This window comes from Aethalodelphis obliquidens, unplaced genomic scaffold, assembly GCF_003676395.1.
Source record: "Aethalodelphis obliquidens isolate GAN/ISIS:26980383/991018 unplaced genomic scaffold, ASM367639v1 scaffold87, whole genome shotgun sequence".
In the NCBI taxonomy this organism is placed as follows: domain Eukaryota; kingdom Metazoa; phylum Chordata; class Mammalia; order Artiodactyla; family Delphinidae; genus Aethalodelphis; species Aethalodelphis obliquidens.
The window spans coordinates 3333503-3355133 of record NW_020838031.1 but is presented as its reverse complement, the minus strand read 5'-3'; the positions used below and the strand labels follow the sequence as shown (position 1 = coordinate 3355133).

Genomic DNA, 21631 nt, shown 5'->3' with positions numbered 1-21631 from the left:
ACCCCAGATCCATTTTTCCAGCTTTCTTTTCTTGTGAAATGGAGTAAAAAGGAATTGGGAGACATCAACAATCATTTCTGGAGACCCATATAATAAATAAAACTGGAAATCAACTAGACTTCCATAAAAAAATAAAAATTAAAAACATAAAGCTACCCTGTGTCTTATCGCTAATTCCTTTCACTGCAGACATCTTAACCCTGGCTACTCAAATCCTGCATGAGATGGCTCAAAGCTGCTGGATCTTTTTTTGGCCTCTTTGAGCCTCTTTGGTGGCAGCTACTGGCTGGGAAAGGAAGCAGCTGGAGGCTGGGAGGGTGACGCTGTCCGGGGGAACTCTGCGGGAGGGGAGCCCACTCTGTAGTAAAAACAGAAAGCACCCCAGCAGCGCAGGCTGCAGACAGGAAAGAGACAATTACGCAGGTATAATGGCCAGTACAGCGAGTACAAAAGAGCAACTTCAGAGCAGAGGAAGCTAGCTCACTGATTTCCCCAGCTCCTGTCTGGCCCCCATGCAATTTCTGTAATGTCTATAAAGCAGAGGCAAGGGCACCTGATCGTTTCCAGGGTCCGAGAAAAGGCTTGCAGGAGAGCTGTAATGAAACTGAAAAAGAAGAGGGCTCTCACCATTGGGGAAGCGCAAGAGAAAACTGGCTCTTCGCCCTGTGGCTGACTTCCTCGGTAACAAAGCTCCCAGCAAATTACTATGCCTTAATGGGCCCAGCTGTAAAATGGGGAAAATGGTGCTGAGAAGCCCGGTGGGACCCTAAACACAGCAAAATCTTTTATTAATGACAAAGCACTTGTTATAACCAGTGCAATCAAAATGCACGCACCCACGTGGGGCAGACGCGCACAGGGAAGGCTTTGAAAATCCATCTCCCTGTGGACCTTCCTAAGGAGTCAGCAATTTTTCATGGAAGATTCGGGTTAAAAAGGAATTGACTGCCTTCGGGGCATCATATGCTTCCGTAGAGAAACCCGGGCAGGGTGGCCAGACCCAGCAGGGAGTTCCACAGCCAAACCAGCTCACAGCTGCAAAGCAAACAGACACTGTAGCCACGGGATAAATACCCAAGGACCCAGCCTTCAATGACTCCCTAGAAACCGAGGCAGGAAAACAAAAGCACCTTCCGGATGAGACCCTTGGTTACAGTTTGCGCCTTCAGTAGCCTGAGATCGGCCATCCAAATACAAACACGACTTTTCCTTTATTAAGCCTTTCTTTTCTTGAATATCTTCCACTGATTCATTGCTCAGTTCTGCTTCTTAATAAAGGAAGCAAGGTATATTATTTTTAGAAGGTCTTAGAGATTCTTGTGACTGCCGGAAAGAGTGATAAACACACACACAGAACGTTATTTAAGCCTCTACTATGTACGTATCGCTCACTTTTTTTTCAAATTGGGATATAGTTGCTTTACAATGTTGTGTTAGTTTCTGCTGTACAATGAAGCGAATCAGCTGTACCGATACATACATCCCCTCCCTCTTGGACCTCCCTCCCTCCCACCCCACGCCCACCATCTAGGTCATCACAGAGCACCGAGCTGAACTCCCCGAGCTATACAGCAGGTTCCCACTAGCTATCTGTTTTACACATGGTAGTGTATTTATGTCAATCTCAATCTCCCAATTCGTCCCACCCTCCCCTTCCCCGCTGTGTCCACATGTCCGTTCTCAACGTCTGTGTCTCTATTCCTGCCCTGCAAGTAGGCTCATCTGTACCATTTTTCTAGATTCTCCATACATGCGTTCATATCACTTTAGATGCTATTTTATTTAAATCTTCACAGCCGCCTCATGAGATAGTTTTCATTATCCTCATTTCCTGTTTTGTTTGTTTTTTTAGCAGATAAGGGAATGCAGCTTGTACACAGCCCGGCAGCCTCAGCTCTGCTCATTCTGCTGTACCGTCTTCCTATAGCCCTAAGACAAGGGCAGCCAATTCAAACATCTGTAGCCTCACTTTTAAATAGGGAGATGTTATTTTTTAAAATTATAGTCACTTTTGTAACATTACATGCAGTAGAGTTTGGGGTGTAAAGTTACAAATTTAGACCTACGCACACAGTTATGCAGCCATTGCCACATTCAAGATACAGAACAGTGCTGTCACACACTGTCCCCCACCCCAGTTCCTTCATGCAGCCCTTTGTGATCGGTCCCTTCCCCCCAATCCCAATTCCTGGCAACAACTGATCTGTTTTCTGTTTCCACCATTTTGCCCTTTCCAGAAAATACCTACCATCTTAACATTCCTGCCACTCCCGAGTTCAGAAGATGCCCGCCTCCCTCTGTGAATATAAACCCAGAAAAGCAATGCAGGGACAGCACATGGGACGGGAAAGACACAGGATGGGAGACGGCACTGAGCTGGCAGGAGCTTTCAAGGCCCCTCATCTCTCTCCCACCCCCAAAACTACAGAACATCCTCAGCGCTTCAGCTGGTGGAGCAGAGCTGGGGGCTCAGTCCTGGAGCTTGAAGAGGCAGCCACTGTGCTCTTCTGCTCTCTCAGTCACAGCCCGCACCTCCTTCCCACAGAAACTTGAAGAATCATTCTGTGATAAGGCTCTACGCCATTCATCCTTGACTCTGATTTTCCTACTTTTAAGCAAACAAGCTGTTTTCCTATAGCCAGATTGGCAGGTGCTTACAATCTTATAGAGGAGGAATAATCCTCCTATACTTAGGAGAGTCATCCCCCAGAGAGCCTGGAGGGACACATGGGCACAGCGATGAGGGAAGGAAGGAAGGAAGGAAGAAAGGAAGGAAGGGAGGGAGGGAGGGAGGGAGGGAAAGAAAGAAGGAAGGAAGAAGAAGGGAGGGAGGGAGGGAGGGACCTGAGAGGGAGGGAGGGAGGGAGGGAGGGAGGGAGGGAGAGAGGGAGGGAGGAGACTCCGCCTACAAGGTCCGATCTGCTGAAGCAGGCATGACCTCCAGAGGTGTTCACTGCCCCAGCAAACCCCACCATGTACCTGGCTTGGCTCATGTCCTGGCACTGAGCTCCCGGGAGCCCCCTTTGGAGAGCCAGCCCTACTTTCAAAGACTCAGCCCCAGGGCCTGCAGTTTCTTCCACCCAGGGCTCCCTTCCCCTCACTCAGGCAGTGTGTCCCTCGCATCAGAATATTCTTTGAAGCTGGCCAACTGCAACTGGCCACAAGTTTTCAACAACTGTAAGCATGAGCTCGGGCAACCAGGCTTTGTGGAGGATTCCACCTGCAGGGCCTCAGCTAACAAAGGAGTTGAGATCATTGACAGCTCCGTGTAGAGCCTAATTTTATGAGGCCAGCAGGATTCCAGAGAGTGACAACCGCCTGCTTTCTCATCAGGTTGTTCAATTCAAATATACGATCAAGTACCAATTTTCCCAGCAGTCCAGAAGACGGTGACTGTAGGCACACATTGTCAGCGAGTGTGTGCTCTGTAAAGACCATGGTCCTGCACACAGGACGGTGGGGAGGCACCCAAATGGGGTGCGTTCCCTGGTGAGTCGTGGCAGAGACCCAGGGAGGGGGCACAACTAATGGCAAATGTGAGATGTGAACGTGAAATGACACGTTCCTCCAGTTTCACCAAGGTTTTACTTTCTTTTAATATTCAGAACACCCAGGAATCTGGCCAGAAAAGCTCTCTAAAACCTCCTGTCATAGCATTAAAACTGGAAAAAAATTCCTGGAGCCCTTTCGTGAAAGAATCTTATTAGGGTTAGAGGGGAAAGTGGGAGAGGGGAGGGGAGAGAGGAGAGATGAACCAGGGAGAGGAGGGGTGGGGAACTCTTCTCTGTTGATCTAGGTCAGCCTTGGGGTAAAATGTTGAATAAATCTACACTTTAATTTTTAATGCATATATCACAGGCCAAGTGTTAGGTTGTTTTAAATGAAAAGAGCAAATTCTAACATCCATTATGATCTTGCTTTGGCAAAAACAGTTACTGGAATATATATGTATATTTGTTTGATTCTAATGAATCGATATTGTAAGATATGGATTCTAAATACAAAATTAAATATCATATATGACATATATAATACATAGCACATACAGTAGCTATATCTTATATATGACATATATAGTGTGGGCTATAGATATAGTAATTATATATTAGATTATATATTCTAACTATAGCCATGAAATTAGAATAAAAATAGAACTAATTCTTTCCATTCTCCTATATTTTAAGCAACTTCTATAAAAATTCTACATCATTTTGTAATCATATTCAGGAGTTGTTAAATCTTTAAAGAGTCTGGGTGGTTCAGTGGGAAGCCCGCCCAGTATTTACTGCTCTCACTTGAAGTGTGGTCCCAAATCATCCCTCAGAGTAAGGCCCCTGTTGAGGCTATGAGGATGGACAGACCTCTTTCTGTTCACTGCCAGCACAGTGAGGAGAAGGGGTCAGGTGCACCTTCCACTCTTCAAATGCTTGCAAAGGGGTCTTCCTCTCATCTTCAGAGTGGGGCCTCGGGGGGATGGCCAGAGCTGTTATACAAGCACTTCCCCCTAAGTCATCCATCTGTCTCTCGTCTTCTGCCAACAGGCTGCCCCTGGCCTCCTGGAGCTGCAGGCTCTGGATAAGCAAACGACAAGCTTCCAAGTCAGCTTCCCACACTTTTCCAAGCAGTGGACACTTGCAGCTAAGGCGGAGAAGAAACAAAGGCATAAAAATTAATTCAGTGATGTTTCATCATACCAAACCAATAGCTTGTCTACCTGGCTAAAAGTTAGAGTTAACAAGTTAAGTTTACATAGCGATGGATTATTTCAACCAGAAGATTCAGAGGGGCCAAATCTGTTTACCGTGAAATAAGTATAGTCCTTCTTAGCTACTTGGTCTGTAAGGCTATCCAAGATCCTAAATATTTTTCCAGACTCAGTGGCCCAATACAACATCCCCACTCATGTCTGTGCTCTAGTCCTGCTGCCTTAATTTGAGTCCCCAGACCTGCCCAACTCCCCCAGGGTAAGTACTTTTCCATGTGCTATTTCATCTGCCTAGATTGTCCCTTCTCCACCATTTTCCCTTACTAAACTCACCCAGGTAACACAAATGAGTGAAGCAGTGCAGAGGTAATATAAACCATAACAACTGATATTCAGTCTCAGTGGCAGAAAGCAATAGAGAGAAGTGAACTCTTGCTAGTAGAAAGGACATATCCCTGCACAGAGAGTCCTTCCTCAGCTCAGGGCAACTAAAGCTATGAGGAATGTAGACTCAATGTTCACAAACAATTCTGACTTTCATGGAAAGCCAAAAACCTGAAATTTTAAACGAAAGTATGTATTTTTCATCCATTCATTCAGCTTCAGGCTGGATATTTTCTATACACCTATCTTCCATTTAATAATCCTTCCTTCTACTGTGTCTAATCTGCTATTCAATTTATCTCTGTGTTCTAAATTTTAGTTGATGTATTTTTCAGTTCTATAATTTCTATTTGATTTTTAAAATATATTTCAGTTCTCTGCTGAAATTATCTATCATGTCCTCTATCTTCCTCAACATATGAATCATCATTATTTTAAAGCCTGTATCTATAAATGATGAAGCCAGAAGTAAAAAAGAAAGAATGAGACAGAAGCAATATTAAAAGAGCTAGTGTTGAGAATTTTCAAATAATTGACAAGAGACATCAAATTACACATTCGGGTAGCACTACAATCTCAAAGCAGGGAAAATCAAACTAAAAAACACACTTATGTTCATCTTAGTGAAACTGCTGGACAACAAAGACAGATCGCAACTCTTGAAAACAGCCAGTGGGAAAAAAAGACATTCACTTCAAGGAAGTATATCGGTGACAGAAACGGTGGATGCCAGGAGGTAATAAAGCAACATCTTAAAAATCGTGGGAAAAAACCTAACAATCTATAAATTACACAATTATTTTTAATTTCCTTCAAAAATAAAAGTAAAAGAAAGATATCTTCAAATAAATAAAACTGAAAGAATTCCTTGGCAGTATATCCATAATAAAGGAAATGATCCCAGCTGGAAGCAAGGACATGCATAAAGGAATGAAAAACAATGGGAAGAGTAAATGTGTGGGTCAATTTAAGTGGCTGTTGATATAAAAAACAGTAATAATAATTTCTTTTGTGATCTAAAATATATGAAGAATTAAAATACATGATAGCCAGCACAAAGAGAAGGAGGGAGTGAAAGGAATTAAAATAGTTTCAGTTCCTTGTGTTGTCCAGAAAGTAGTAAAGTGCTCATTTGTATTAAACTTTAAAAAGTCATGGATTCGGGCTTCCCTGGTGGCGCAGTGGTTGAGAGTCCGCCTGCTGATGCAGGGGATACGGGTTCGTGCCCCGGTCCGGGAAGATCCCACATGCCGTGGAGCGGCTGGGCCCGTGAGCCATGGCCACTGAGCCTGCGCGTCTGGAGCCTGTGCTCCGCAAGGGGAGGGGCCACAACAGTGAGAGGCCTGCGTACTCCCCCGCCAAAAAAAGTCATGGCTTCATATTGAACCCCTTATGGTAGTCATAAAACAGAGAAATTAAAAGAATGTATAACTAACAAGCTTGGGAGAAATGTTTTTAAATTAAAAAATACTTAAGTATTGGTTTAGTGAAAGCAATAAAGAAGACAGGAATGAATGTGGTACAGATAGGGAAAATGGCAAAATAGAACTATTTCTTCCCTAATATATTAGGAATTACATTAAATATAAATAGATAAATACTGTATTTAAAAGTCAAAGATTTTAGACTAGAATAAAAAATTCAAAATCTAATTACATGTTGCTTACAAGAGACATACATAAATATAAGGATACAAACAGGCTGCAGACAAAAGGATGGAGATATGTCATGAAAGCATTAGTGATAAAGTGTAGTGGGGAAAGGACAGTCTTCTAAACATGCACTACGTCAGCTGGATATCACTATAGGAAAAAGAATCAAATTCATGATTACTGGCTCATACCATGCAATCATCAATTTCAGGTGGATTGTAGATCAAAGTGTGAAAAATAAAGGAATAAAACTTCTAGAAAATAATTCAGGCATACCTTGCTTCATTTTATTGCACTTCACAAATAGTGAATTTTTCTCTTTGCAATTTGAAGGTTTGTGGCAACCCTGCATCAAGTAAGTCTATCAGCACCATTATTTCAACAGCACTTTCTTATTCCATGTCTCTGTGTCACATTTTAGTAATTCTTGCAATATTTCAAACCCTCCACCAGCAAAAAGAGTTTCAGCAAACTCGCTGAAGTCTCAGATGATGGTTAGCATTTTTAGCAATAAAGTATTTTTTAATGAAGGTATGTATATACATTGTTTTTTAGATATAATGCTATTGCACACTTAATAGACTACAGTATAGTGTAAAAACTGAGAAAACAAAATATTCATGTGACTTGCCTATCACAATATTTGCTTTATTGCCATGGTCTGGAACCAAACCTGCAATATCTCTGAGGTATGCCTGTGTAGGATAATATCTTTATGACTTTATAGTAAACAAAGATCTCTCAAACAGGATATAAAAAGTACTAACTATAAAGAAAACAAATGATAAATTTGACTATTAATATGAAGAACTTATATTCATCAAAAAAAAACCACTGAGAAGATGAAATGGTAAGCCACAAAGTGGGAGAAGCTATTTGTAATACATATAACCAGTGAAGGACTGCTTCTGGAATATAAACAGGAATCCTACAGAACAATAAGAAAGAGACAGACAACCCAATTTTTTAAAGGGCAAAGACCTGAACAGACACTTCACAAAGGAGGGCATCTAAATGGCCAATAAATACCTTATGAAAAGATGCACCATGCCGTCAACCATCAGGAAAATGCACATTAAACTACAGTGTGATGTACTGCACATCATCAAGATGGCTAAAATCTAAAAGCCTGACAATACCAAGTGTCAGAGAAGGTAAAGAATGATTAGTCCTCTCCTATACTGCTGATGGGACTGTACATGAACACAGTGTCTTTGAAACCTCTTTGACAGATGTACTAATGTTAAAAATATGTCGATCACATGACCCGGCACCACGACTCCTAGGTTTATACTCATGAAACGCACATATTCTCAATGTTCGCAGTAGTCACGGTCTGTAGTCACCATGAGCGCTGAATGAGCAGATACTGAACCACTGCTCTCAGGGGAAATGGAGGGTTAGCTTCCCGTGAGCCTTTGGTTACAACGTTATCATTAACCGATCAGTATATAACCTTGTTTTATGTGCGTTCCTGTTTAAAAACACCTTATTTAATATATATTGTTGATTCACTGACACTGGACTCATGGTCAGAGCACTGTAACTCAGGCCTGAACAAAGCTTACGAAACACACAGGTTCTCCATACGACACATCACAGCCTTCCTGCCCTCAGGAACACCAGACAGCACTTCAGCACTGTGCTGGGGAGGGGGCCATTTGAACAGCAAAATCACCAGGAAAAAAGCACAAAGATGTGAAAAACACGGCATTAACCAGACAGCAAAAAGGGCACTTGTCTACAGTATGGAAACTTTAACGAGGAAACAGAGCACTGCCTTGTTCGACCTCAGCTGGGATCGTGCACATCAGCTGACTCAAATTTTTGGCCACTCTGGGCACGTCCATGAATGACAGGGAAAGCTCTGCAGGTACTGGTTTGGGAGTTACAAATAAATTTTAGTAAGTAGACAAACTCGCAAACACAAAATCCACAAATAATGAAGATCAACTGTATATATGTGTGACTGGACAACATTATGTGTAACAGCCAAAACCTGGGAGGGAAAACAAATGGCCATAAATAGAAGAGTGGATAAATTGTGGAATGTCCGTTCATTGGAATTTTTGCAAAGAAGATGAACAAATTAGTACAATCTGCAACAATATGGCTGGGTCTCAAAAACATAAGGTTAGACAAAGAGGAGGCACGAGGATTCCATTTATTTTATGTTTTTAAATATGCAAAACTAATTCATGGTGTTAGACATCAGGATAGTGGCTTCCCTGGGGAGAAGAGGGGTAATGACAGGAAGAGGGGGCTGCTGGCGTAACTAGAAGTGCTTTATTTTTCTATGGTGGTAGTGATGAGTATGGTCATTTTGTGAAAATTCACCAAGCAGTATATTCACAACATGTGCACTTTCTGATCGTGTTATATGCCAATCTAAAATTTAAAAAAGAGGGGAATTCCCTGGAGGTCCAGTGGTTAGTGATCCACACTTCCACTTAGGGGGCACGGGTTCAATCCCTGGTCGGGGAACTAAGATCCCACATGCCACGCAGCGCAGCCAAAAACAAACAAACAAAAAAACCCAACAACAATAACAGCAAAAAAACTCCTAAAGTAATAAAAAGAGAGAAAGAGAACACAGATATCTGAGCCATGTCCTGGAGCAAGAGAGCAGGAATGGGGTCTGGTACACATGAGAAGAGACCATCCTTATTAGAAAAACTGGACTCTATTGTCCAGTTTCCTAACTGTAGCCAATCTGATACGTGACAAGAGGCATCTTGTCTGAAGTTGTGTTTCTCCACTGCAATCACTTCACAGCCACTCAGATCTCATCCTGTGAATTGTCTTTACCTCTCCATTGCCAGTTTATTCCTTGGGTTCCCCATCCTTTTCCTAAGGCTTTTGCTGAAGAAAGCATTTTATTGCCAGTTCAATATCTTTAATTTTTAGTCTACTGATTTTCTGTTTCTTCTTGTATCCAGTTTAACAATTTATATCTGTTATAGAAATCAATCCATTTTCTCACAGGTTTCATATGTATTGTAATGTTTGTTCATAAATTAAAAAAAATTTTAATTAACTATTAATTACTTTTTGGCTGCGTTGGGTCTTCGTTGCTGCGCGCGGGCTTTCTCTAGTTGCGGCGAGCGGGGGCTACTCTTCGTTGCGGTGCACGGACTTCACATTGCGGTGGCTTCTCTTGTTGCAGAGCACGGGCTCTAGGTGCGCGGGCTTCAGTAGTTGTGGCAGGTGGGCTCAATAGTTGTGGCTCGTGGGCTCTAGAGCACAGGCTCAGTAGTTGTGGTGCACGGGCTTAGCTGCTACGCGGCATGAGGGATCTTCCCAGACCAGGGCTCGAACCCGTGTCCCCTGCACTGGCAGGCAGATTCTTAACCACTGCGCCACCAGGGAAGCCCTAAAAATTATTCTTAAAATCAGTTGTCTCCATAGACATTTCTCCTTTTCATTCTGTACTTTATTTAAATATTTATTTACCTCTTTTCTGATTTATCTTGTTCAGTCTTACCAGAGGCTTGCTAGCTTATTAATCTTGTCAAAGAACAACCTTTGGCCTTGTTAATCTGTTATTGATGTTTGTTCTCTCTTTCCTTGATTTCTCATCTTATCTTTATATTTACTTTTTTGTCATTCTTCAGATTTCTTATCTTTTTATTAGTTTCTGCTGTTAAATGCTTGTTAGTTTTTCTTTGATTTTCCTCTCTTACTACTTAATTTTTAGCTAATGTATTTAAAGCTCTAAATTTTCATCTGAGTAATACTTTAATCATCTCCAATATTTTTGTCTTTTATTACAAAATTTTTTTTAGTTTTAAAAGTATTAAAATATTTTAAATATACAGAAAAATATGGAAAACAATTTAACAAACACTTGTATACCTACCATCCAACTTATTCATTTTCATATTTTTCTGTAATTGAATTCCAGAATTGGCAACATTATTGTCCCCAAAATTTTACACATAGTGCTAGCTTGTCTGACATTATAATTGTTACCCCAATATTCTTTTAGTTCCACTTTTCCTGGCTTATATTTTTACCACACTTTATGTTCAACTTTATTTTTACTTTTTTTTTTCAGAAATGAATGCAATACAAAACATTTGGCTGAGTTTTATAAAAATCCATTCTGGAATTTAATCTTTGGGATTACTGGCTTTAACCAGGGTGTTGTAATTACTGTTTAATTGTTGCTGTTTTTGTGATATATTACAACGAAGATTTCTAATTTTAAAAAGTTGTATATGTCTTTGTTTCTTTTCTCCTACCTTCCTTTTTCTTTTTATTAATTCACATAAAATTGTGAGAAAGAATACAGAGAGATCCATGTATCCTTTACCCAGTTTCCCACAATGGTAACATCTTGTAAAAATATAGTACAATATCACAACCAGGGAATTGGCATTGGTGCAATCCACTGATCTTATTCTGTTGTCCTCTCTTGTGTGTGTGTGCATGTGTATGTCTATAGTTCTGTATGATTTTATCCCTTGTATAACCTCCTGTATCCACCACCACATTCAAGGTACAGAACAACTCCACCACCACGAGCATCCCCATATGCCGTGTTATAACCACATCACTGCTTCCCACCCTGACCCCCATCCCAAGTGTCTGGAAACCACTACATCTGTTCTCCATTTCTAAAATTTTGCCATTTCAAAAATGTTACATAAATAGAATCATAAATAATGCACCTTTTGGAATTGGCTTTTTTCATTCTACACATTTCCCTGGAGATTCACATACCAATAGTTTGTTCATTTCTATTGCTGAGTAGTGTGCCATGCTCTGTCTGGACCACAGTTTATTCAACCATTCACCCACTGAAGGACATCTGTGATGTTCCCAGCTTGGGAATATTATACATAAAGTTGCTATGAACATTTGTGTACAGGCTTTTACGTGAAATTAAATTTTCATTTGTCGTCTGAGGGACTTGCAGTAGATCAGGGGAGGAATGAGGCTACCTGGGCTGCACCTTAGCAAACGTTCACCACCTCCTCATTCTATCCCCATCCCATCTGCAAGGTGATACATTTGTATGTATCTCGAGGCCATATTTTAGTTCTAAATTTTTACTAAGATACATTTTTGTTTTATTGTAAGCTCCCTATTTCCTCAACAGTAAAAATTACTAAAGTTTTTTTTATGGACTCTCTCACATACTCACACTGCCCTCCTGAACTTATTTTTCATTTAAAACGTTTTTGTTTTTTAGTGGTTTGAGAGACTGCCTGTTTATTTATTTATGGCCAGGTTGGGTCTTCGTCGCTGTGCACAGGCTTTCTCTAGTTGCAGCGAGTGGGGGCTACTCTTCGTTGTGGCGCACAGGCTTCTCCTTGAGGTGGCTTCTCTTCTTGTGGAGCACGGTCTCTAGGTGCATGGGCTTCAATAGTTGTGGCATGCCGGCTCAGAAGTTGTGGCACACGGGCTTAGCTGCTCCGCGGCATGTGGGATCTTCCCCGACCAGGGCTCGAACCCGTGTCCCCTGCACTGGCAGGCGGATTCTTAACCACTGTACCACCAGGGAAGCCCTGTAAATCTTAAGAACTTACAGGTCTGAGAACATCTTTATTTCACACCCAAACTCTAAATAATGGTTTGGCTTAATATTCTGCCTTCTCGCCTTCTATGCTGTTATTGAAAAGTCTGAGATCTAATTCTTATCCCTTTCTAGACGATCTGCCCTTAGAAATTTCTTTTATCTTTGTTATATATAAAGTTTAATTACAACCTATTGACCACCCCACCCTTTTCTATTCTGTTAGAGTTATTAAGCCCATCGGTAAAAGGTCTTATAGCTTTTCCTTTTTTCTGGGCAACTTTCAGTCATTAGTCCTTCAAATATTTCCTCTCTTGCCTCTATTAATTGTTTTCTTTTCTTCTGGCATTTTTTTTCATATGAACTTTGATCAAATAACCCTATTCTGTACGTTACTTAACTTTTGTTTTTTTTTCCTTCTCTCTGTTTCTCAGGCCCTCAGAGTTTTTGAATGTTCGTCTGGCTCACTAGTTAGTTCTTCAACAAAATCCACCTAGCTGTTCAACCCATTTACTGAGACTTTTTTCAACTTTTACATTCTGCCTTCTCTGAATTTCCATTTGGGTTTCTTTGTGACTTCCTGTCTTACTTCCTGTCTCCAGTATCCTCCCTTATTTTATTTATTTATTTATTTTTTGCGGTACGCGGGCCTCTCACTGTTGTGGCCTCTCCCGTTGCGGAGCACAGGCTCCGGACGCGCAGGCTCAGCGGCCATGGCTCACGGGCCCAGCCGCTCCACGGCATGTGGGATCTTCCTAGACCAGGGCACGAACCCGCGTCCCCTGCATCGGCAGGCGGACTCCCAACCACTGCGCTACCAGGGAAACCCTATCCTCCCTTATCTTTGGGAAATACGTGATACATCTATTGAACATCTTGTGTCTAATTACACTTCATCAGGTAACGGTCCTTCCACTGTTGTTGTTCCTTTATAGCAGTTGCCCTCCTAAGAAGTCTTGTGTATTTTCCATATGAGTTCATGTTTCCTTGAATATTAACCACTTTGGCTGGTGATGGGTCCTTGGAGAAGGGGATGATGCCAAGGCCCTAACTTGTGCCCAACCTAGTAGGTTTATGTGGTGGGAGGGTGGGACATCGTCTCAGGGAAAAGAACCTCTGATGGAATAATCTGTACGTCTGTGCTTGAAGAAAAACATAGATTCCCTCAGTTGTAATTATCTACCCCTCATGGAACTGGGAGGGCTGGAGGAATGCTCGAGATTCAAGCCCTCCCATGGTGGCTCCTCTGAGGCTGGTCTTCTGGTCCTACCTCCCCTGATTCACTGGCCAGCAGGCGCTTGTGTCTTTCCAGAAGCAACGCAGTGGGCACTGGCCTTCCCAGGCAATGTGGGAGAAAGAAAGGGACGTGCCCGATAAACCTCTCTTCCACTTTATCATCTGTTTCTTCCCCACATGGAGACCAAATCATTTTCAGTTGCCCTGGGGCTTCTCGGATAGTTTTTATTATTAACTTGTCAGATCCATCAGCATCTCTCTGATTTCTCATGGTGTGTGCAGGGCTGGATTGAAGGGAAAGAGCCAGCAGCCGACCTCTCATAAATTTCCTAAGGGAAAAGAGTTTGCTCATTTTGTAAATAATTTTCTACATTACAGTGATTTGAATACTAGAACTCTGTGTTCATTTTCTTTTTGATGAGATATAGTATGTGTGGTCTTTGGGTGAAAGTGAAAGCTATTTATCCTGAAATATCTCTTAGAATGCATATGTCAAAGTTTGGAAACCAATTTTAGAGACACATACTGAATGGTGAGTAAATCGCTGTAGATATAAAATTGCAGCGCTTCATTATAGCCCATGTAATAATTTCATGAAGCTTTAGATTTTTAAAATATCTTCTTACTGAATCCATTTGTAATAAAGAGAGTAGTGGCTCATTTCAGAGTCTTGCAATGTTTTGCTATTCCTGTACAGAAGAAGAATTAGGTCTTTAGTAATAATCCCTTAACTGAATGACTTACAGCTATTTGAGCTATGTGAGATCTTTGGTGATGTTTTCACAACTAATAATGAGGCAATTTGAAGATACAATTTCAGTGTTTGGGAGAAAGTTCTTGAATAGAGAATTGAGATTCATCATTTCTGTTATTCCTCCCAGTTAAAAGTTAAATGAGGTCCAAGAGAGATCAGCTGATTGTGGCTTGAATCCTCATGGAACTGAGGCATGAGTGTGTTATTTACAGAGAATGATGTTAATAGAGGGGGTAGGCAGGAAATTTGTGGGCAAGCTTCTACCCATTTTAGAAATGGAAATACTGAATTCTAACACAGACACCTACAATTTCAGTTCTTCTTACCAAACTCTCTTTCCTGACTTATTAATATTTTCACTTAAAGAGTATTAGCATTTGGGGACTTCCCTGGTGGTGCAGTGGTTAAGAATCTGCCTGCCAATGCAGGGGACACGGGTTCGAGCCCTGGTCCGGGAAGATCCCACATGGCATGGAGCAACTAAGCCCGTGCGCCACAACTACTGTGCCTGTGCTCTAGAACCCGTGAGCCACAACTACTGAGCCCTCGTGCCACAACTACTGAAGCCTGTGCGCCTAGAGCCCGTGCTCCGTAACAAGAGAAGCCACTGCAATAAGAAGCCCGTGCACCGCAACGAAGAGTAGCCCCCGCTCGCCATAGCTAGAGAAAGCCCATGCGCAGCAACGAAGACCCAATGAAGCCAAATTAATTAATTAATTACTTAATTAAAAAAAAGAGTATTAGCATTTTACCTCATTCTTTAGAAACTTTGAAAATAACCAGGTCTTTTTCTATAACTACGATGGAGGAAACTATCAAACCGATATGTGAATGCCCAATGGTACTAAACTGTCAACTGCAAATTGCTTAAACACTACTAGCCCTCATGTGTCTAAAATCTTTCCATTCCTTGGGCAACAAAGATTTAATCTCCAATTTTTAAAAACTGTTTTTCTTAGAAATATTTAAATTTTATTCCTTTGTCTTTTGTTTTCCAAGAAAGAAGATTAACACAATTCTCTCCTGAACAAAGACTTTTGGGTATTTTAGCCCACTTCCCAGAATGCCATCTGATGGTATAACAAGAGGAAATGTAGTATATGAAAAAGTGTTTGTCTAGGAAACTGTAGTGGACACTGTTGTGTTCTGAGCCAATGCCCCTTCTTCTTTTTACCCTTCCTAACAGAACTAGGGGAGTATTCAGGTAACCAATCCTCCCTCCTTGGGACTTACTGGATAGTAACCCCACCCTAGCTCCTCAGCTAGACTGTGATTTGATGAAAATAGTTGACCTATGATATTCTACAGGACAAGCCTTTATGGTCCAGGGGTTGGCAATCCCAGATAGATGAACTTAGCTCAATCAGACCACATTCTGTGGCCCATGCTGGGGTGCTGGTGGGTGGGGAAGAGTTTTTACTGTCTCTCCCCAAACAGCAGTGAACAAAGAAACCACTGTATCTATCTTGTGACCCTAATGGAAGCAGCCTACAAGCAAAGCTGATGCATTGTGAATGGAAATGGCTGAAAAAAAGAAATGGAAAGAATCTGGGTGTTTGAGGACAAATCTTAGTTGCTGAAGCAACCAATGCAGGTGTCCATTCCTGCTTTTGTTTAAGCCATTTAGAGCTGGTGTGCCTATTAGTTGTGGCTGAACAGAGCTGATTCAGCCAAAATCAGATGACTTTGATGGGAGTTTAGCCTCTGCTACAAAGTTGGTGACCTTTGAGAAGTACTTTCTCTCCGTTTGAGTTTCTATATTTGCATGTCTATCTCAGAGGATGGAGTATAAAAAGGAAGATATGAACTGATATATACAATATATAAAAGAGCTACAGTAGTAGAAAAAGTATATAAGTTCTCAAATCTTAAATAGTAGTAGGCACTAATAAAATGAAAATCAGTCTTAAATGTGCATGTATGGTGGCCAAGGTTTGACCACTGTGGTCCATATTTATTTATTATTCTATTATTATGTAAGAAATATAGATTGGGTGAGACCAGCAATTAATTCCATCCAAGAGTAAACGTTCCAACAATAATAAAATATATTTTGCAGAAGGGTAGTGCAGTCCCTCACCCCCATCACCCCCATCATCTCCACCATCCCCGTCATCCCCATCACTACCATCATCATCACTGCTGTTAATTAACAGTGATGGGTCAGGAGCTGTTCTTAAAGTTGTTAATCCTCAAAATAACCTTATGAAGTAGATAGTATTGCAACACTGTGGCAGCTTAAAATCACAATTCAAATTCTCTGACATTCCTACAATTGAGAGGTGGAGTCTCAGTCCTCTCCTCTTGATTCTGAGCTGCCCTTAGTGACTTTCTTGTAAGCAACGGATTCTAGAAAAGGTCACGCAGCTTCCACCAACTCTTCTGGGACACCTGCCCTGAGGGAAGCCAGCTGCCGGGCAAGAATTCCATCTATCCTGAGATCCATGCTGAGGAGACTACATGCAGTTGCTCGGTCAATGGCACCAGCTACAATCTCAGCTGCCAGTCATGTGAGTGAGGCGTCTTCCCGTCCAGCTGAGCTGACATGACTGCAACCTCAGTTTCATGACCACAACCCCTAGTGAGAACTGCCCAGCCATGCCCTTCCCAAGTGATGACCTACAAAATTGTAAGCAAAGTAAAACGACTGTACTGGGACAGACCTCCATTTTACAGGGGAGAAAATTAAGGCATCCTCAAAAGCCAAAGATACATTCTGACCATGAGTCTGCTCAGTTCCCTTTCCTTTGTGGATAAGCCAATCAGCCATGAATGTTAGAAGGCTTTTCCAACTTTGCAGCCTGTTTAAAACTCTAAGCAACAAGTTACCTTTCTTCCCCCCTACATCACTCAGTTGTAAACACCCAGATTAAGAAGGAAAGAGGGCTTCCCTGGTGGCGCAGTGGTTGAGAATCTTCCTGCCAATGCAGGGGACACAGGTTCGAGCCTGGTCTGGGAAGACCCCACATGCCGCGGAGCAACTAGGCCCGTGAGCCACAACTACTGAGCCTGCGCGTCTGGAGCCTGTGCTCTGCACCAAGAGAGGCCGCAATAGTGAGAGGCCTGCGCACCGCGATGAAGAGTGGCCCCCGCTTGCCACAACTGGAGAAAGCCCTCGCACAGAAACAAAGACCCAACACGGCCATAAATAAATAAAAAAATATTTAAACGAAAAAAAAAGAAGGAAAGAGAATACTATTAGAAACAACTAGGTATATAATTATCTGGAACAATTGAACACTCAGTTTTAGAACATGAAGTCAAAGTCATCAGGTATTGCCATCAACCCAGCTCCTCCCCTTAATTTCTCTATTTATATTCATGGTCTCTTATTCCTGCCTTATCCTGGCTTATGTGCTGCTCTTGCACCATTAGAATTCAATCCTTTGAGAGCAGCAGTCCTGTCTACCGTGCTGACTGCTCTGTTCCCAGCGCCCAGCACGTTGACAGGTACTAGGACTCAACACGTGCTAAGAGTAAGTTGACTGTGTACATGTCAATGTCAACTGACATGTACACAGTGCTATATTTAAAATGGATAACCAACAAGGACCTACTGCATAGCACAGGGAACTCTGCTCAATGTTACGTAACAACTTAAATGGGAAAAGAATTTGAAAAAGAATAGATTCATGTATATGTATAACTGAACCACTTTGCTGTGCACCTGAAACTATCACAACATTGTTAATCAACTATACTCCATTATAAAATACAAAGTTAAAAAAAAGTAAATCAATTAATACAACATTGTAAATCAACTATGCTTCAATTTTTTTTAAAAAAAGAGTGAATTGAATGAAGGTCAGAAACCATGGTCATTTTCAACATTTTTCTTTCCCTCCATCAAACTGTAGATCATAAATGGAGAACATTGTTCGGGTCTATTCTTCCCCTTGTTGACTCTACCCCAAATTAAGCAATTCATTTCTTCACCCCTGCAGTTAATGATGAGGCGTTCTGCCTTCAGACATTTCATGCTTCCAATCTATCCCGTCCATTATTGCTCTAAAAACGTTAGTGGCTTTCACCGCTTGCCAGATGGAAAGCCAAGTCCCTCAAGGCCTTTCACCAGTCGACCTCAGCTCTGCTCCGGATGCCTCCCCACGGCTCTCCTGTGTGGTGCTAGATGACACCCAAGCGGACCACTTGCTCTTCCCAGGACAAACGGACAAGTTTCTAATTTCAGACTACTACTTCCCTGACTTTTCTTTTCCAAAATCCCCACCCATTAAAAAGCCAACCAATTCATCAAGGCCCATCTCAAATGTCACTTTCGTAAAGAACTCTTCCCTGATCCCCACACCCTATATAGTCTCCATTCTCTGAACTCCTATGACATTTTATAGTACTTTTAAGACAGTTATTATATTCCTCCTTGATGTCTGGGCTTTATGTACGTATACCTTCTACTGTAGGTACTTAATGAGGTTTGAGAATAGGTCATACTCATTTTTTTTAATCCTGTGAATCATATGGTCTAGCAAGGTATTAACCATGATAGAACTCAGTAAGTATTTAATTAACTGAATGAACTTTCAGGGAAGTTGCACTTAAAGGACTCCTCCAATTTGAAGCAGATAAAACAATTAAGTTAAAAAAAATATCCATCCTAATAAAGGTTAATAGGTGAAAAGCTTTCCTGATAAGTGATCCCAGTAGACTGACTACATGAAAAATTAAAGTCAGAGTAAAATCTCAACACGCCACTCAACTGTGCCTCTGCTGCATTGTTTTCTAAGCTGTGCAACGACTAAATGGAAATTTTAAATCATTTGACTACAATTTTAAAGTGGGGAAGACACAAAAACCTGGAAGTCAAAAAGGAAAAACATTGACAGATCTGGATACATATAAATTGCAACTTCTACACAGTAAAGAATGCCATAAATGAAAATCAAAATACAAATGACCTATTACGAAAAACGATTTCTAATATATAGCATAGTCCAAGGGTCAAATTCCTTAACTTTCAAGGAAAATCAGTAAGAAGAAAAACAAACATCCCAAGAGAAAATAGGCAGAAGAAGCAGCAGAAGAAATACAAATGGCCAAAAAATATATAAAAACATAATCTTTACCTCCAAGGTAAAGATGCACAAATAAATCATTACCCTTTTTTAGGAAAGTCATTTGGCAATGCTTGTTAAGATTAAAAAAGCACATGGTCTCTGAGCTAGCTATTCCACTTTGAAGCATGTACCCTACAGATATATTCAGACAAGAAAAAAGAGCTGTGTGAAAACGTGCAGTAATTGCACCGCAAGAAACAACTGGAAACAATCAAAGGGAGAAAACAAATCAACCAAAGTTATGGCTACACACCGTGCAACCATTCACAATAGAAGGCTAAGCTAAGCCTCTTAAAATGGAAAGGCTTCCAAGAAAAATTAAACGAAAATAGGTGAAGCACAGAACAAACAATATTCTGTTAAGATCTCATTTGAGTTTTTTTTTTTTTTTAATAAATTTATTATTTATTTATTTTTGGCTGTGTTGGGTCTTTGTTGCTGCACGCGGGCTTTCTCTAGTTGCGGTGAGTGGGAGCTACGCTTCGTGGTGGTGCGCGGGCTTCTCATTGCGGTGGCTTCTCTCGTTGTGGACCACGGGCTCTAGGCGCTCAGGCTTCAGTAGTTGTGGCTCGCGGGCTCTAGAGCATAGCCTCAGTAGTTGTGGCACACGGGCTTAGTTGCTCCGCGGCATGTGAGATCTTCCCGGACCAGGGCTCGAACCCGTGTCCCCTGCATTGGCAGGCGGATTCTTAACCACTGCGCCACCAGGGAAGCCCTCATTTGAGTTTTTAAAAATAACAAAAGGGCAGGCATATACATCCATATATGCCTATGAATGAGTGAAATATTTCTGGAAGGATATACTCGAAACTGTTCCCTCAGCTGGGGGAGGAACAGGGGATTTTCTTTATATTTTACCTTTCTTTCTTCCTTCCTTCCTTCCTTTCTTTCCTTTCTTTCTTTTCTTTCTTTCTTTCTTTCCTTCCTTCTTTCCTTCTCTTTCTTTCTTCCTTCCTTCCTTCCTTTTTCTTTCTTTCCTTCCTTTCTCTCTTTCTTTCTTTCTTTCCTTCCTTCCTTCTTTCTTTCTTTCTTTTTCTTTCTTTTTTCCTTTCAAATAAACCACATGCATACTTTACTTTTATAACAAGAAAGAAATTTAAACTATTTTTGAATTTGTCCACTTCTTTTCCTTTGGCCTTTTTGCCAAAATCTGTAGCCTTACCTTTGGCGCTAAACGTCCTGCTCTGCAGAGTCCCTGTCATGGTTTGTGGGGACATGTTTGATCAGTGGCAGCTGTGGAAAGGGCTTCTAAATCAGAGCTCTTCAGAAGTAGGAGAGCTACACTGAGTCCTGAGCGCCACAGGATAAATGTAAACACACGCCCACACCGAGGGCAGACAAGGAATTTTAAAGGGAAGCAGGAGCCAGACGGGGAGAGAGAGTGTCTGGTACATCGCATCCCAGCTTATCTCCTGGGCACTTCCAGTAGCTCCACTTGAAAAGAGAAGGAGCCAGACCGCACCCTGTAGGTGAAAAAGCTATTATTCTTCCCGCCTCTCAGAAGAGGCGCCTTTCCAAAGACAGCTCAGGGGTGGGATGGAAGAGGGACCTGCCAAAGAGCTCCCACCTGAACATTTTATGGGACAAACGTGCAGCCAGACAGTCAAGGAGGCAGAGCACCCACGCAGCTCTGCAGACACGTGCAACTGGCCGTGCAGAAAACAGAGAAATGTCCCCAAACTGTGTTCTATCAAGAACAGTAAAAGCTCCTTGGGAATGAGTGACGCCGTGATGCCGCGAGGACCAGCCTGGTGATGCTGTCGGCTCAGCGTGAGAACCGTGGGGACACAGCGGGGCTGGAGCCGCAGAAGCTGTCAGCTCATCCTGTCATCGTGAATGCCTTAGGTGGGCTTTCCCTGGTGTCGGTATTCTCTGTCCACAAACCACAGGAGGTGTAACGTGAGCTCCAAACAGACAATGGTCACGGCTCCTGAGACAGCGAACAGCACACTTGCCAGGGACGGAGGCTTTGTATCTAACTTTGAAAAGGGAGCCCAGCCGGTCAGCTGCAGCCTCATCAGGGTGGCCACAGGCTGAGCCGCAGTCCCCAAAACAAAAGGCGTGATCAGTGTCTACCTCCAGCCAAAGGAGCTCAAACGAGACTTCTTCACACATGATAGGCCACACGGGCGAGAAGGAAAGGGCAGAGGGAGACACCTGCACGGTCCGACAGCGCCAGGCACCAGGGAGGTGAGGCACGGAGGGGACGGGACGACAGTACTGGGAACGGCCGGTATACACCACGCTCATCCTCCATTCGTGGTCCCGCAGCATTTTGCCCACACCTCTGTTTTTTTTTTTTTTTTT

At 42.1% G+C, this 21631-nt stretch overlaps 1 protein-coding gene across 1 annotated transcript in view; it reads right to left on the bottom strand.

Annotated features, from left to right (window-relative positions):
* The window catches only part of DISC1 (DISC1 scaffold protein), a 349681-nt gene that overhangs the window by 27450 nt on the left and 300600 nt on the right, over positions 1–21631 (bottom strand). The window contains exon 11 of the mRNA XM_027094035.1: positions 4362–4638. Coding sequence (XP_026949836.1) covers positions 4362–4638 — 277 coding nt within the window. The remainder of the gene's footprint in view (positions 1–4361; positions 4639–21631) is intronic.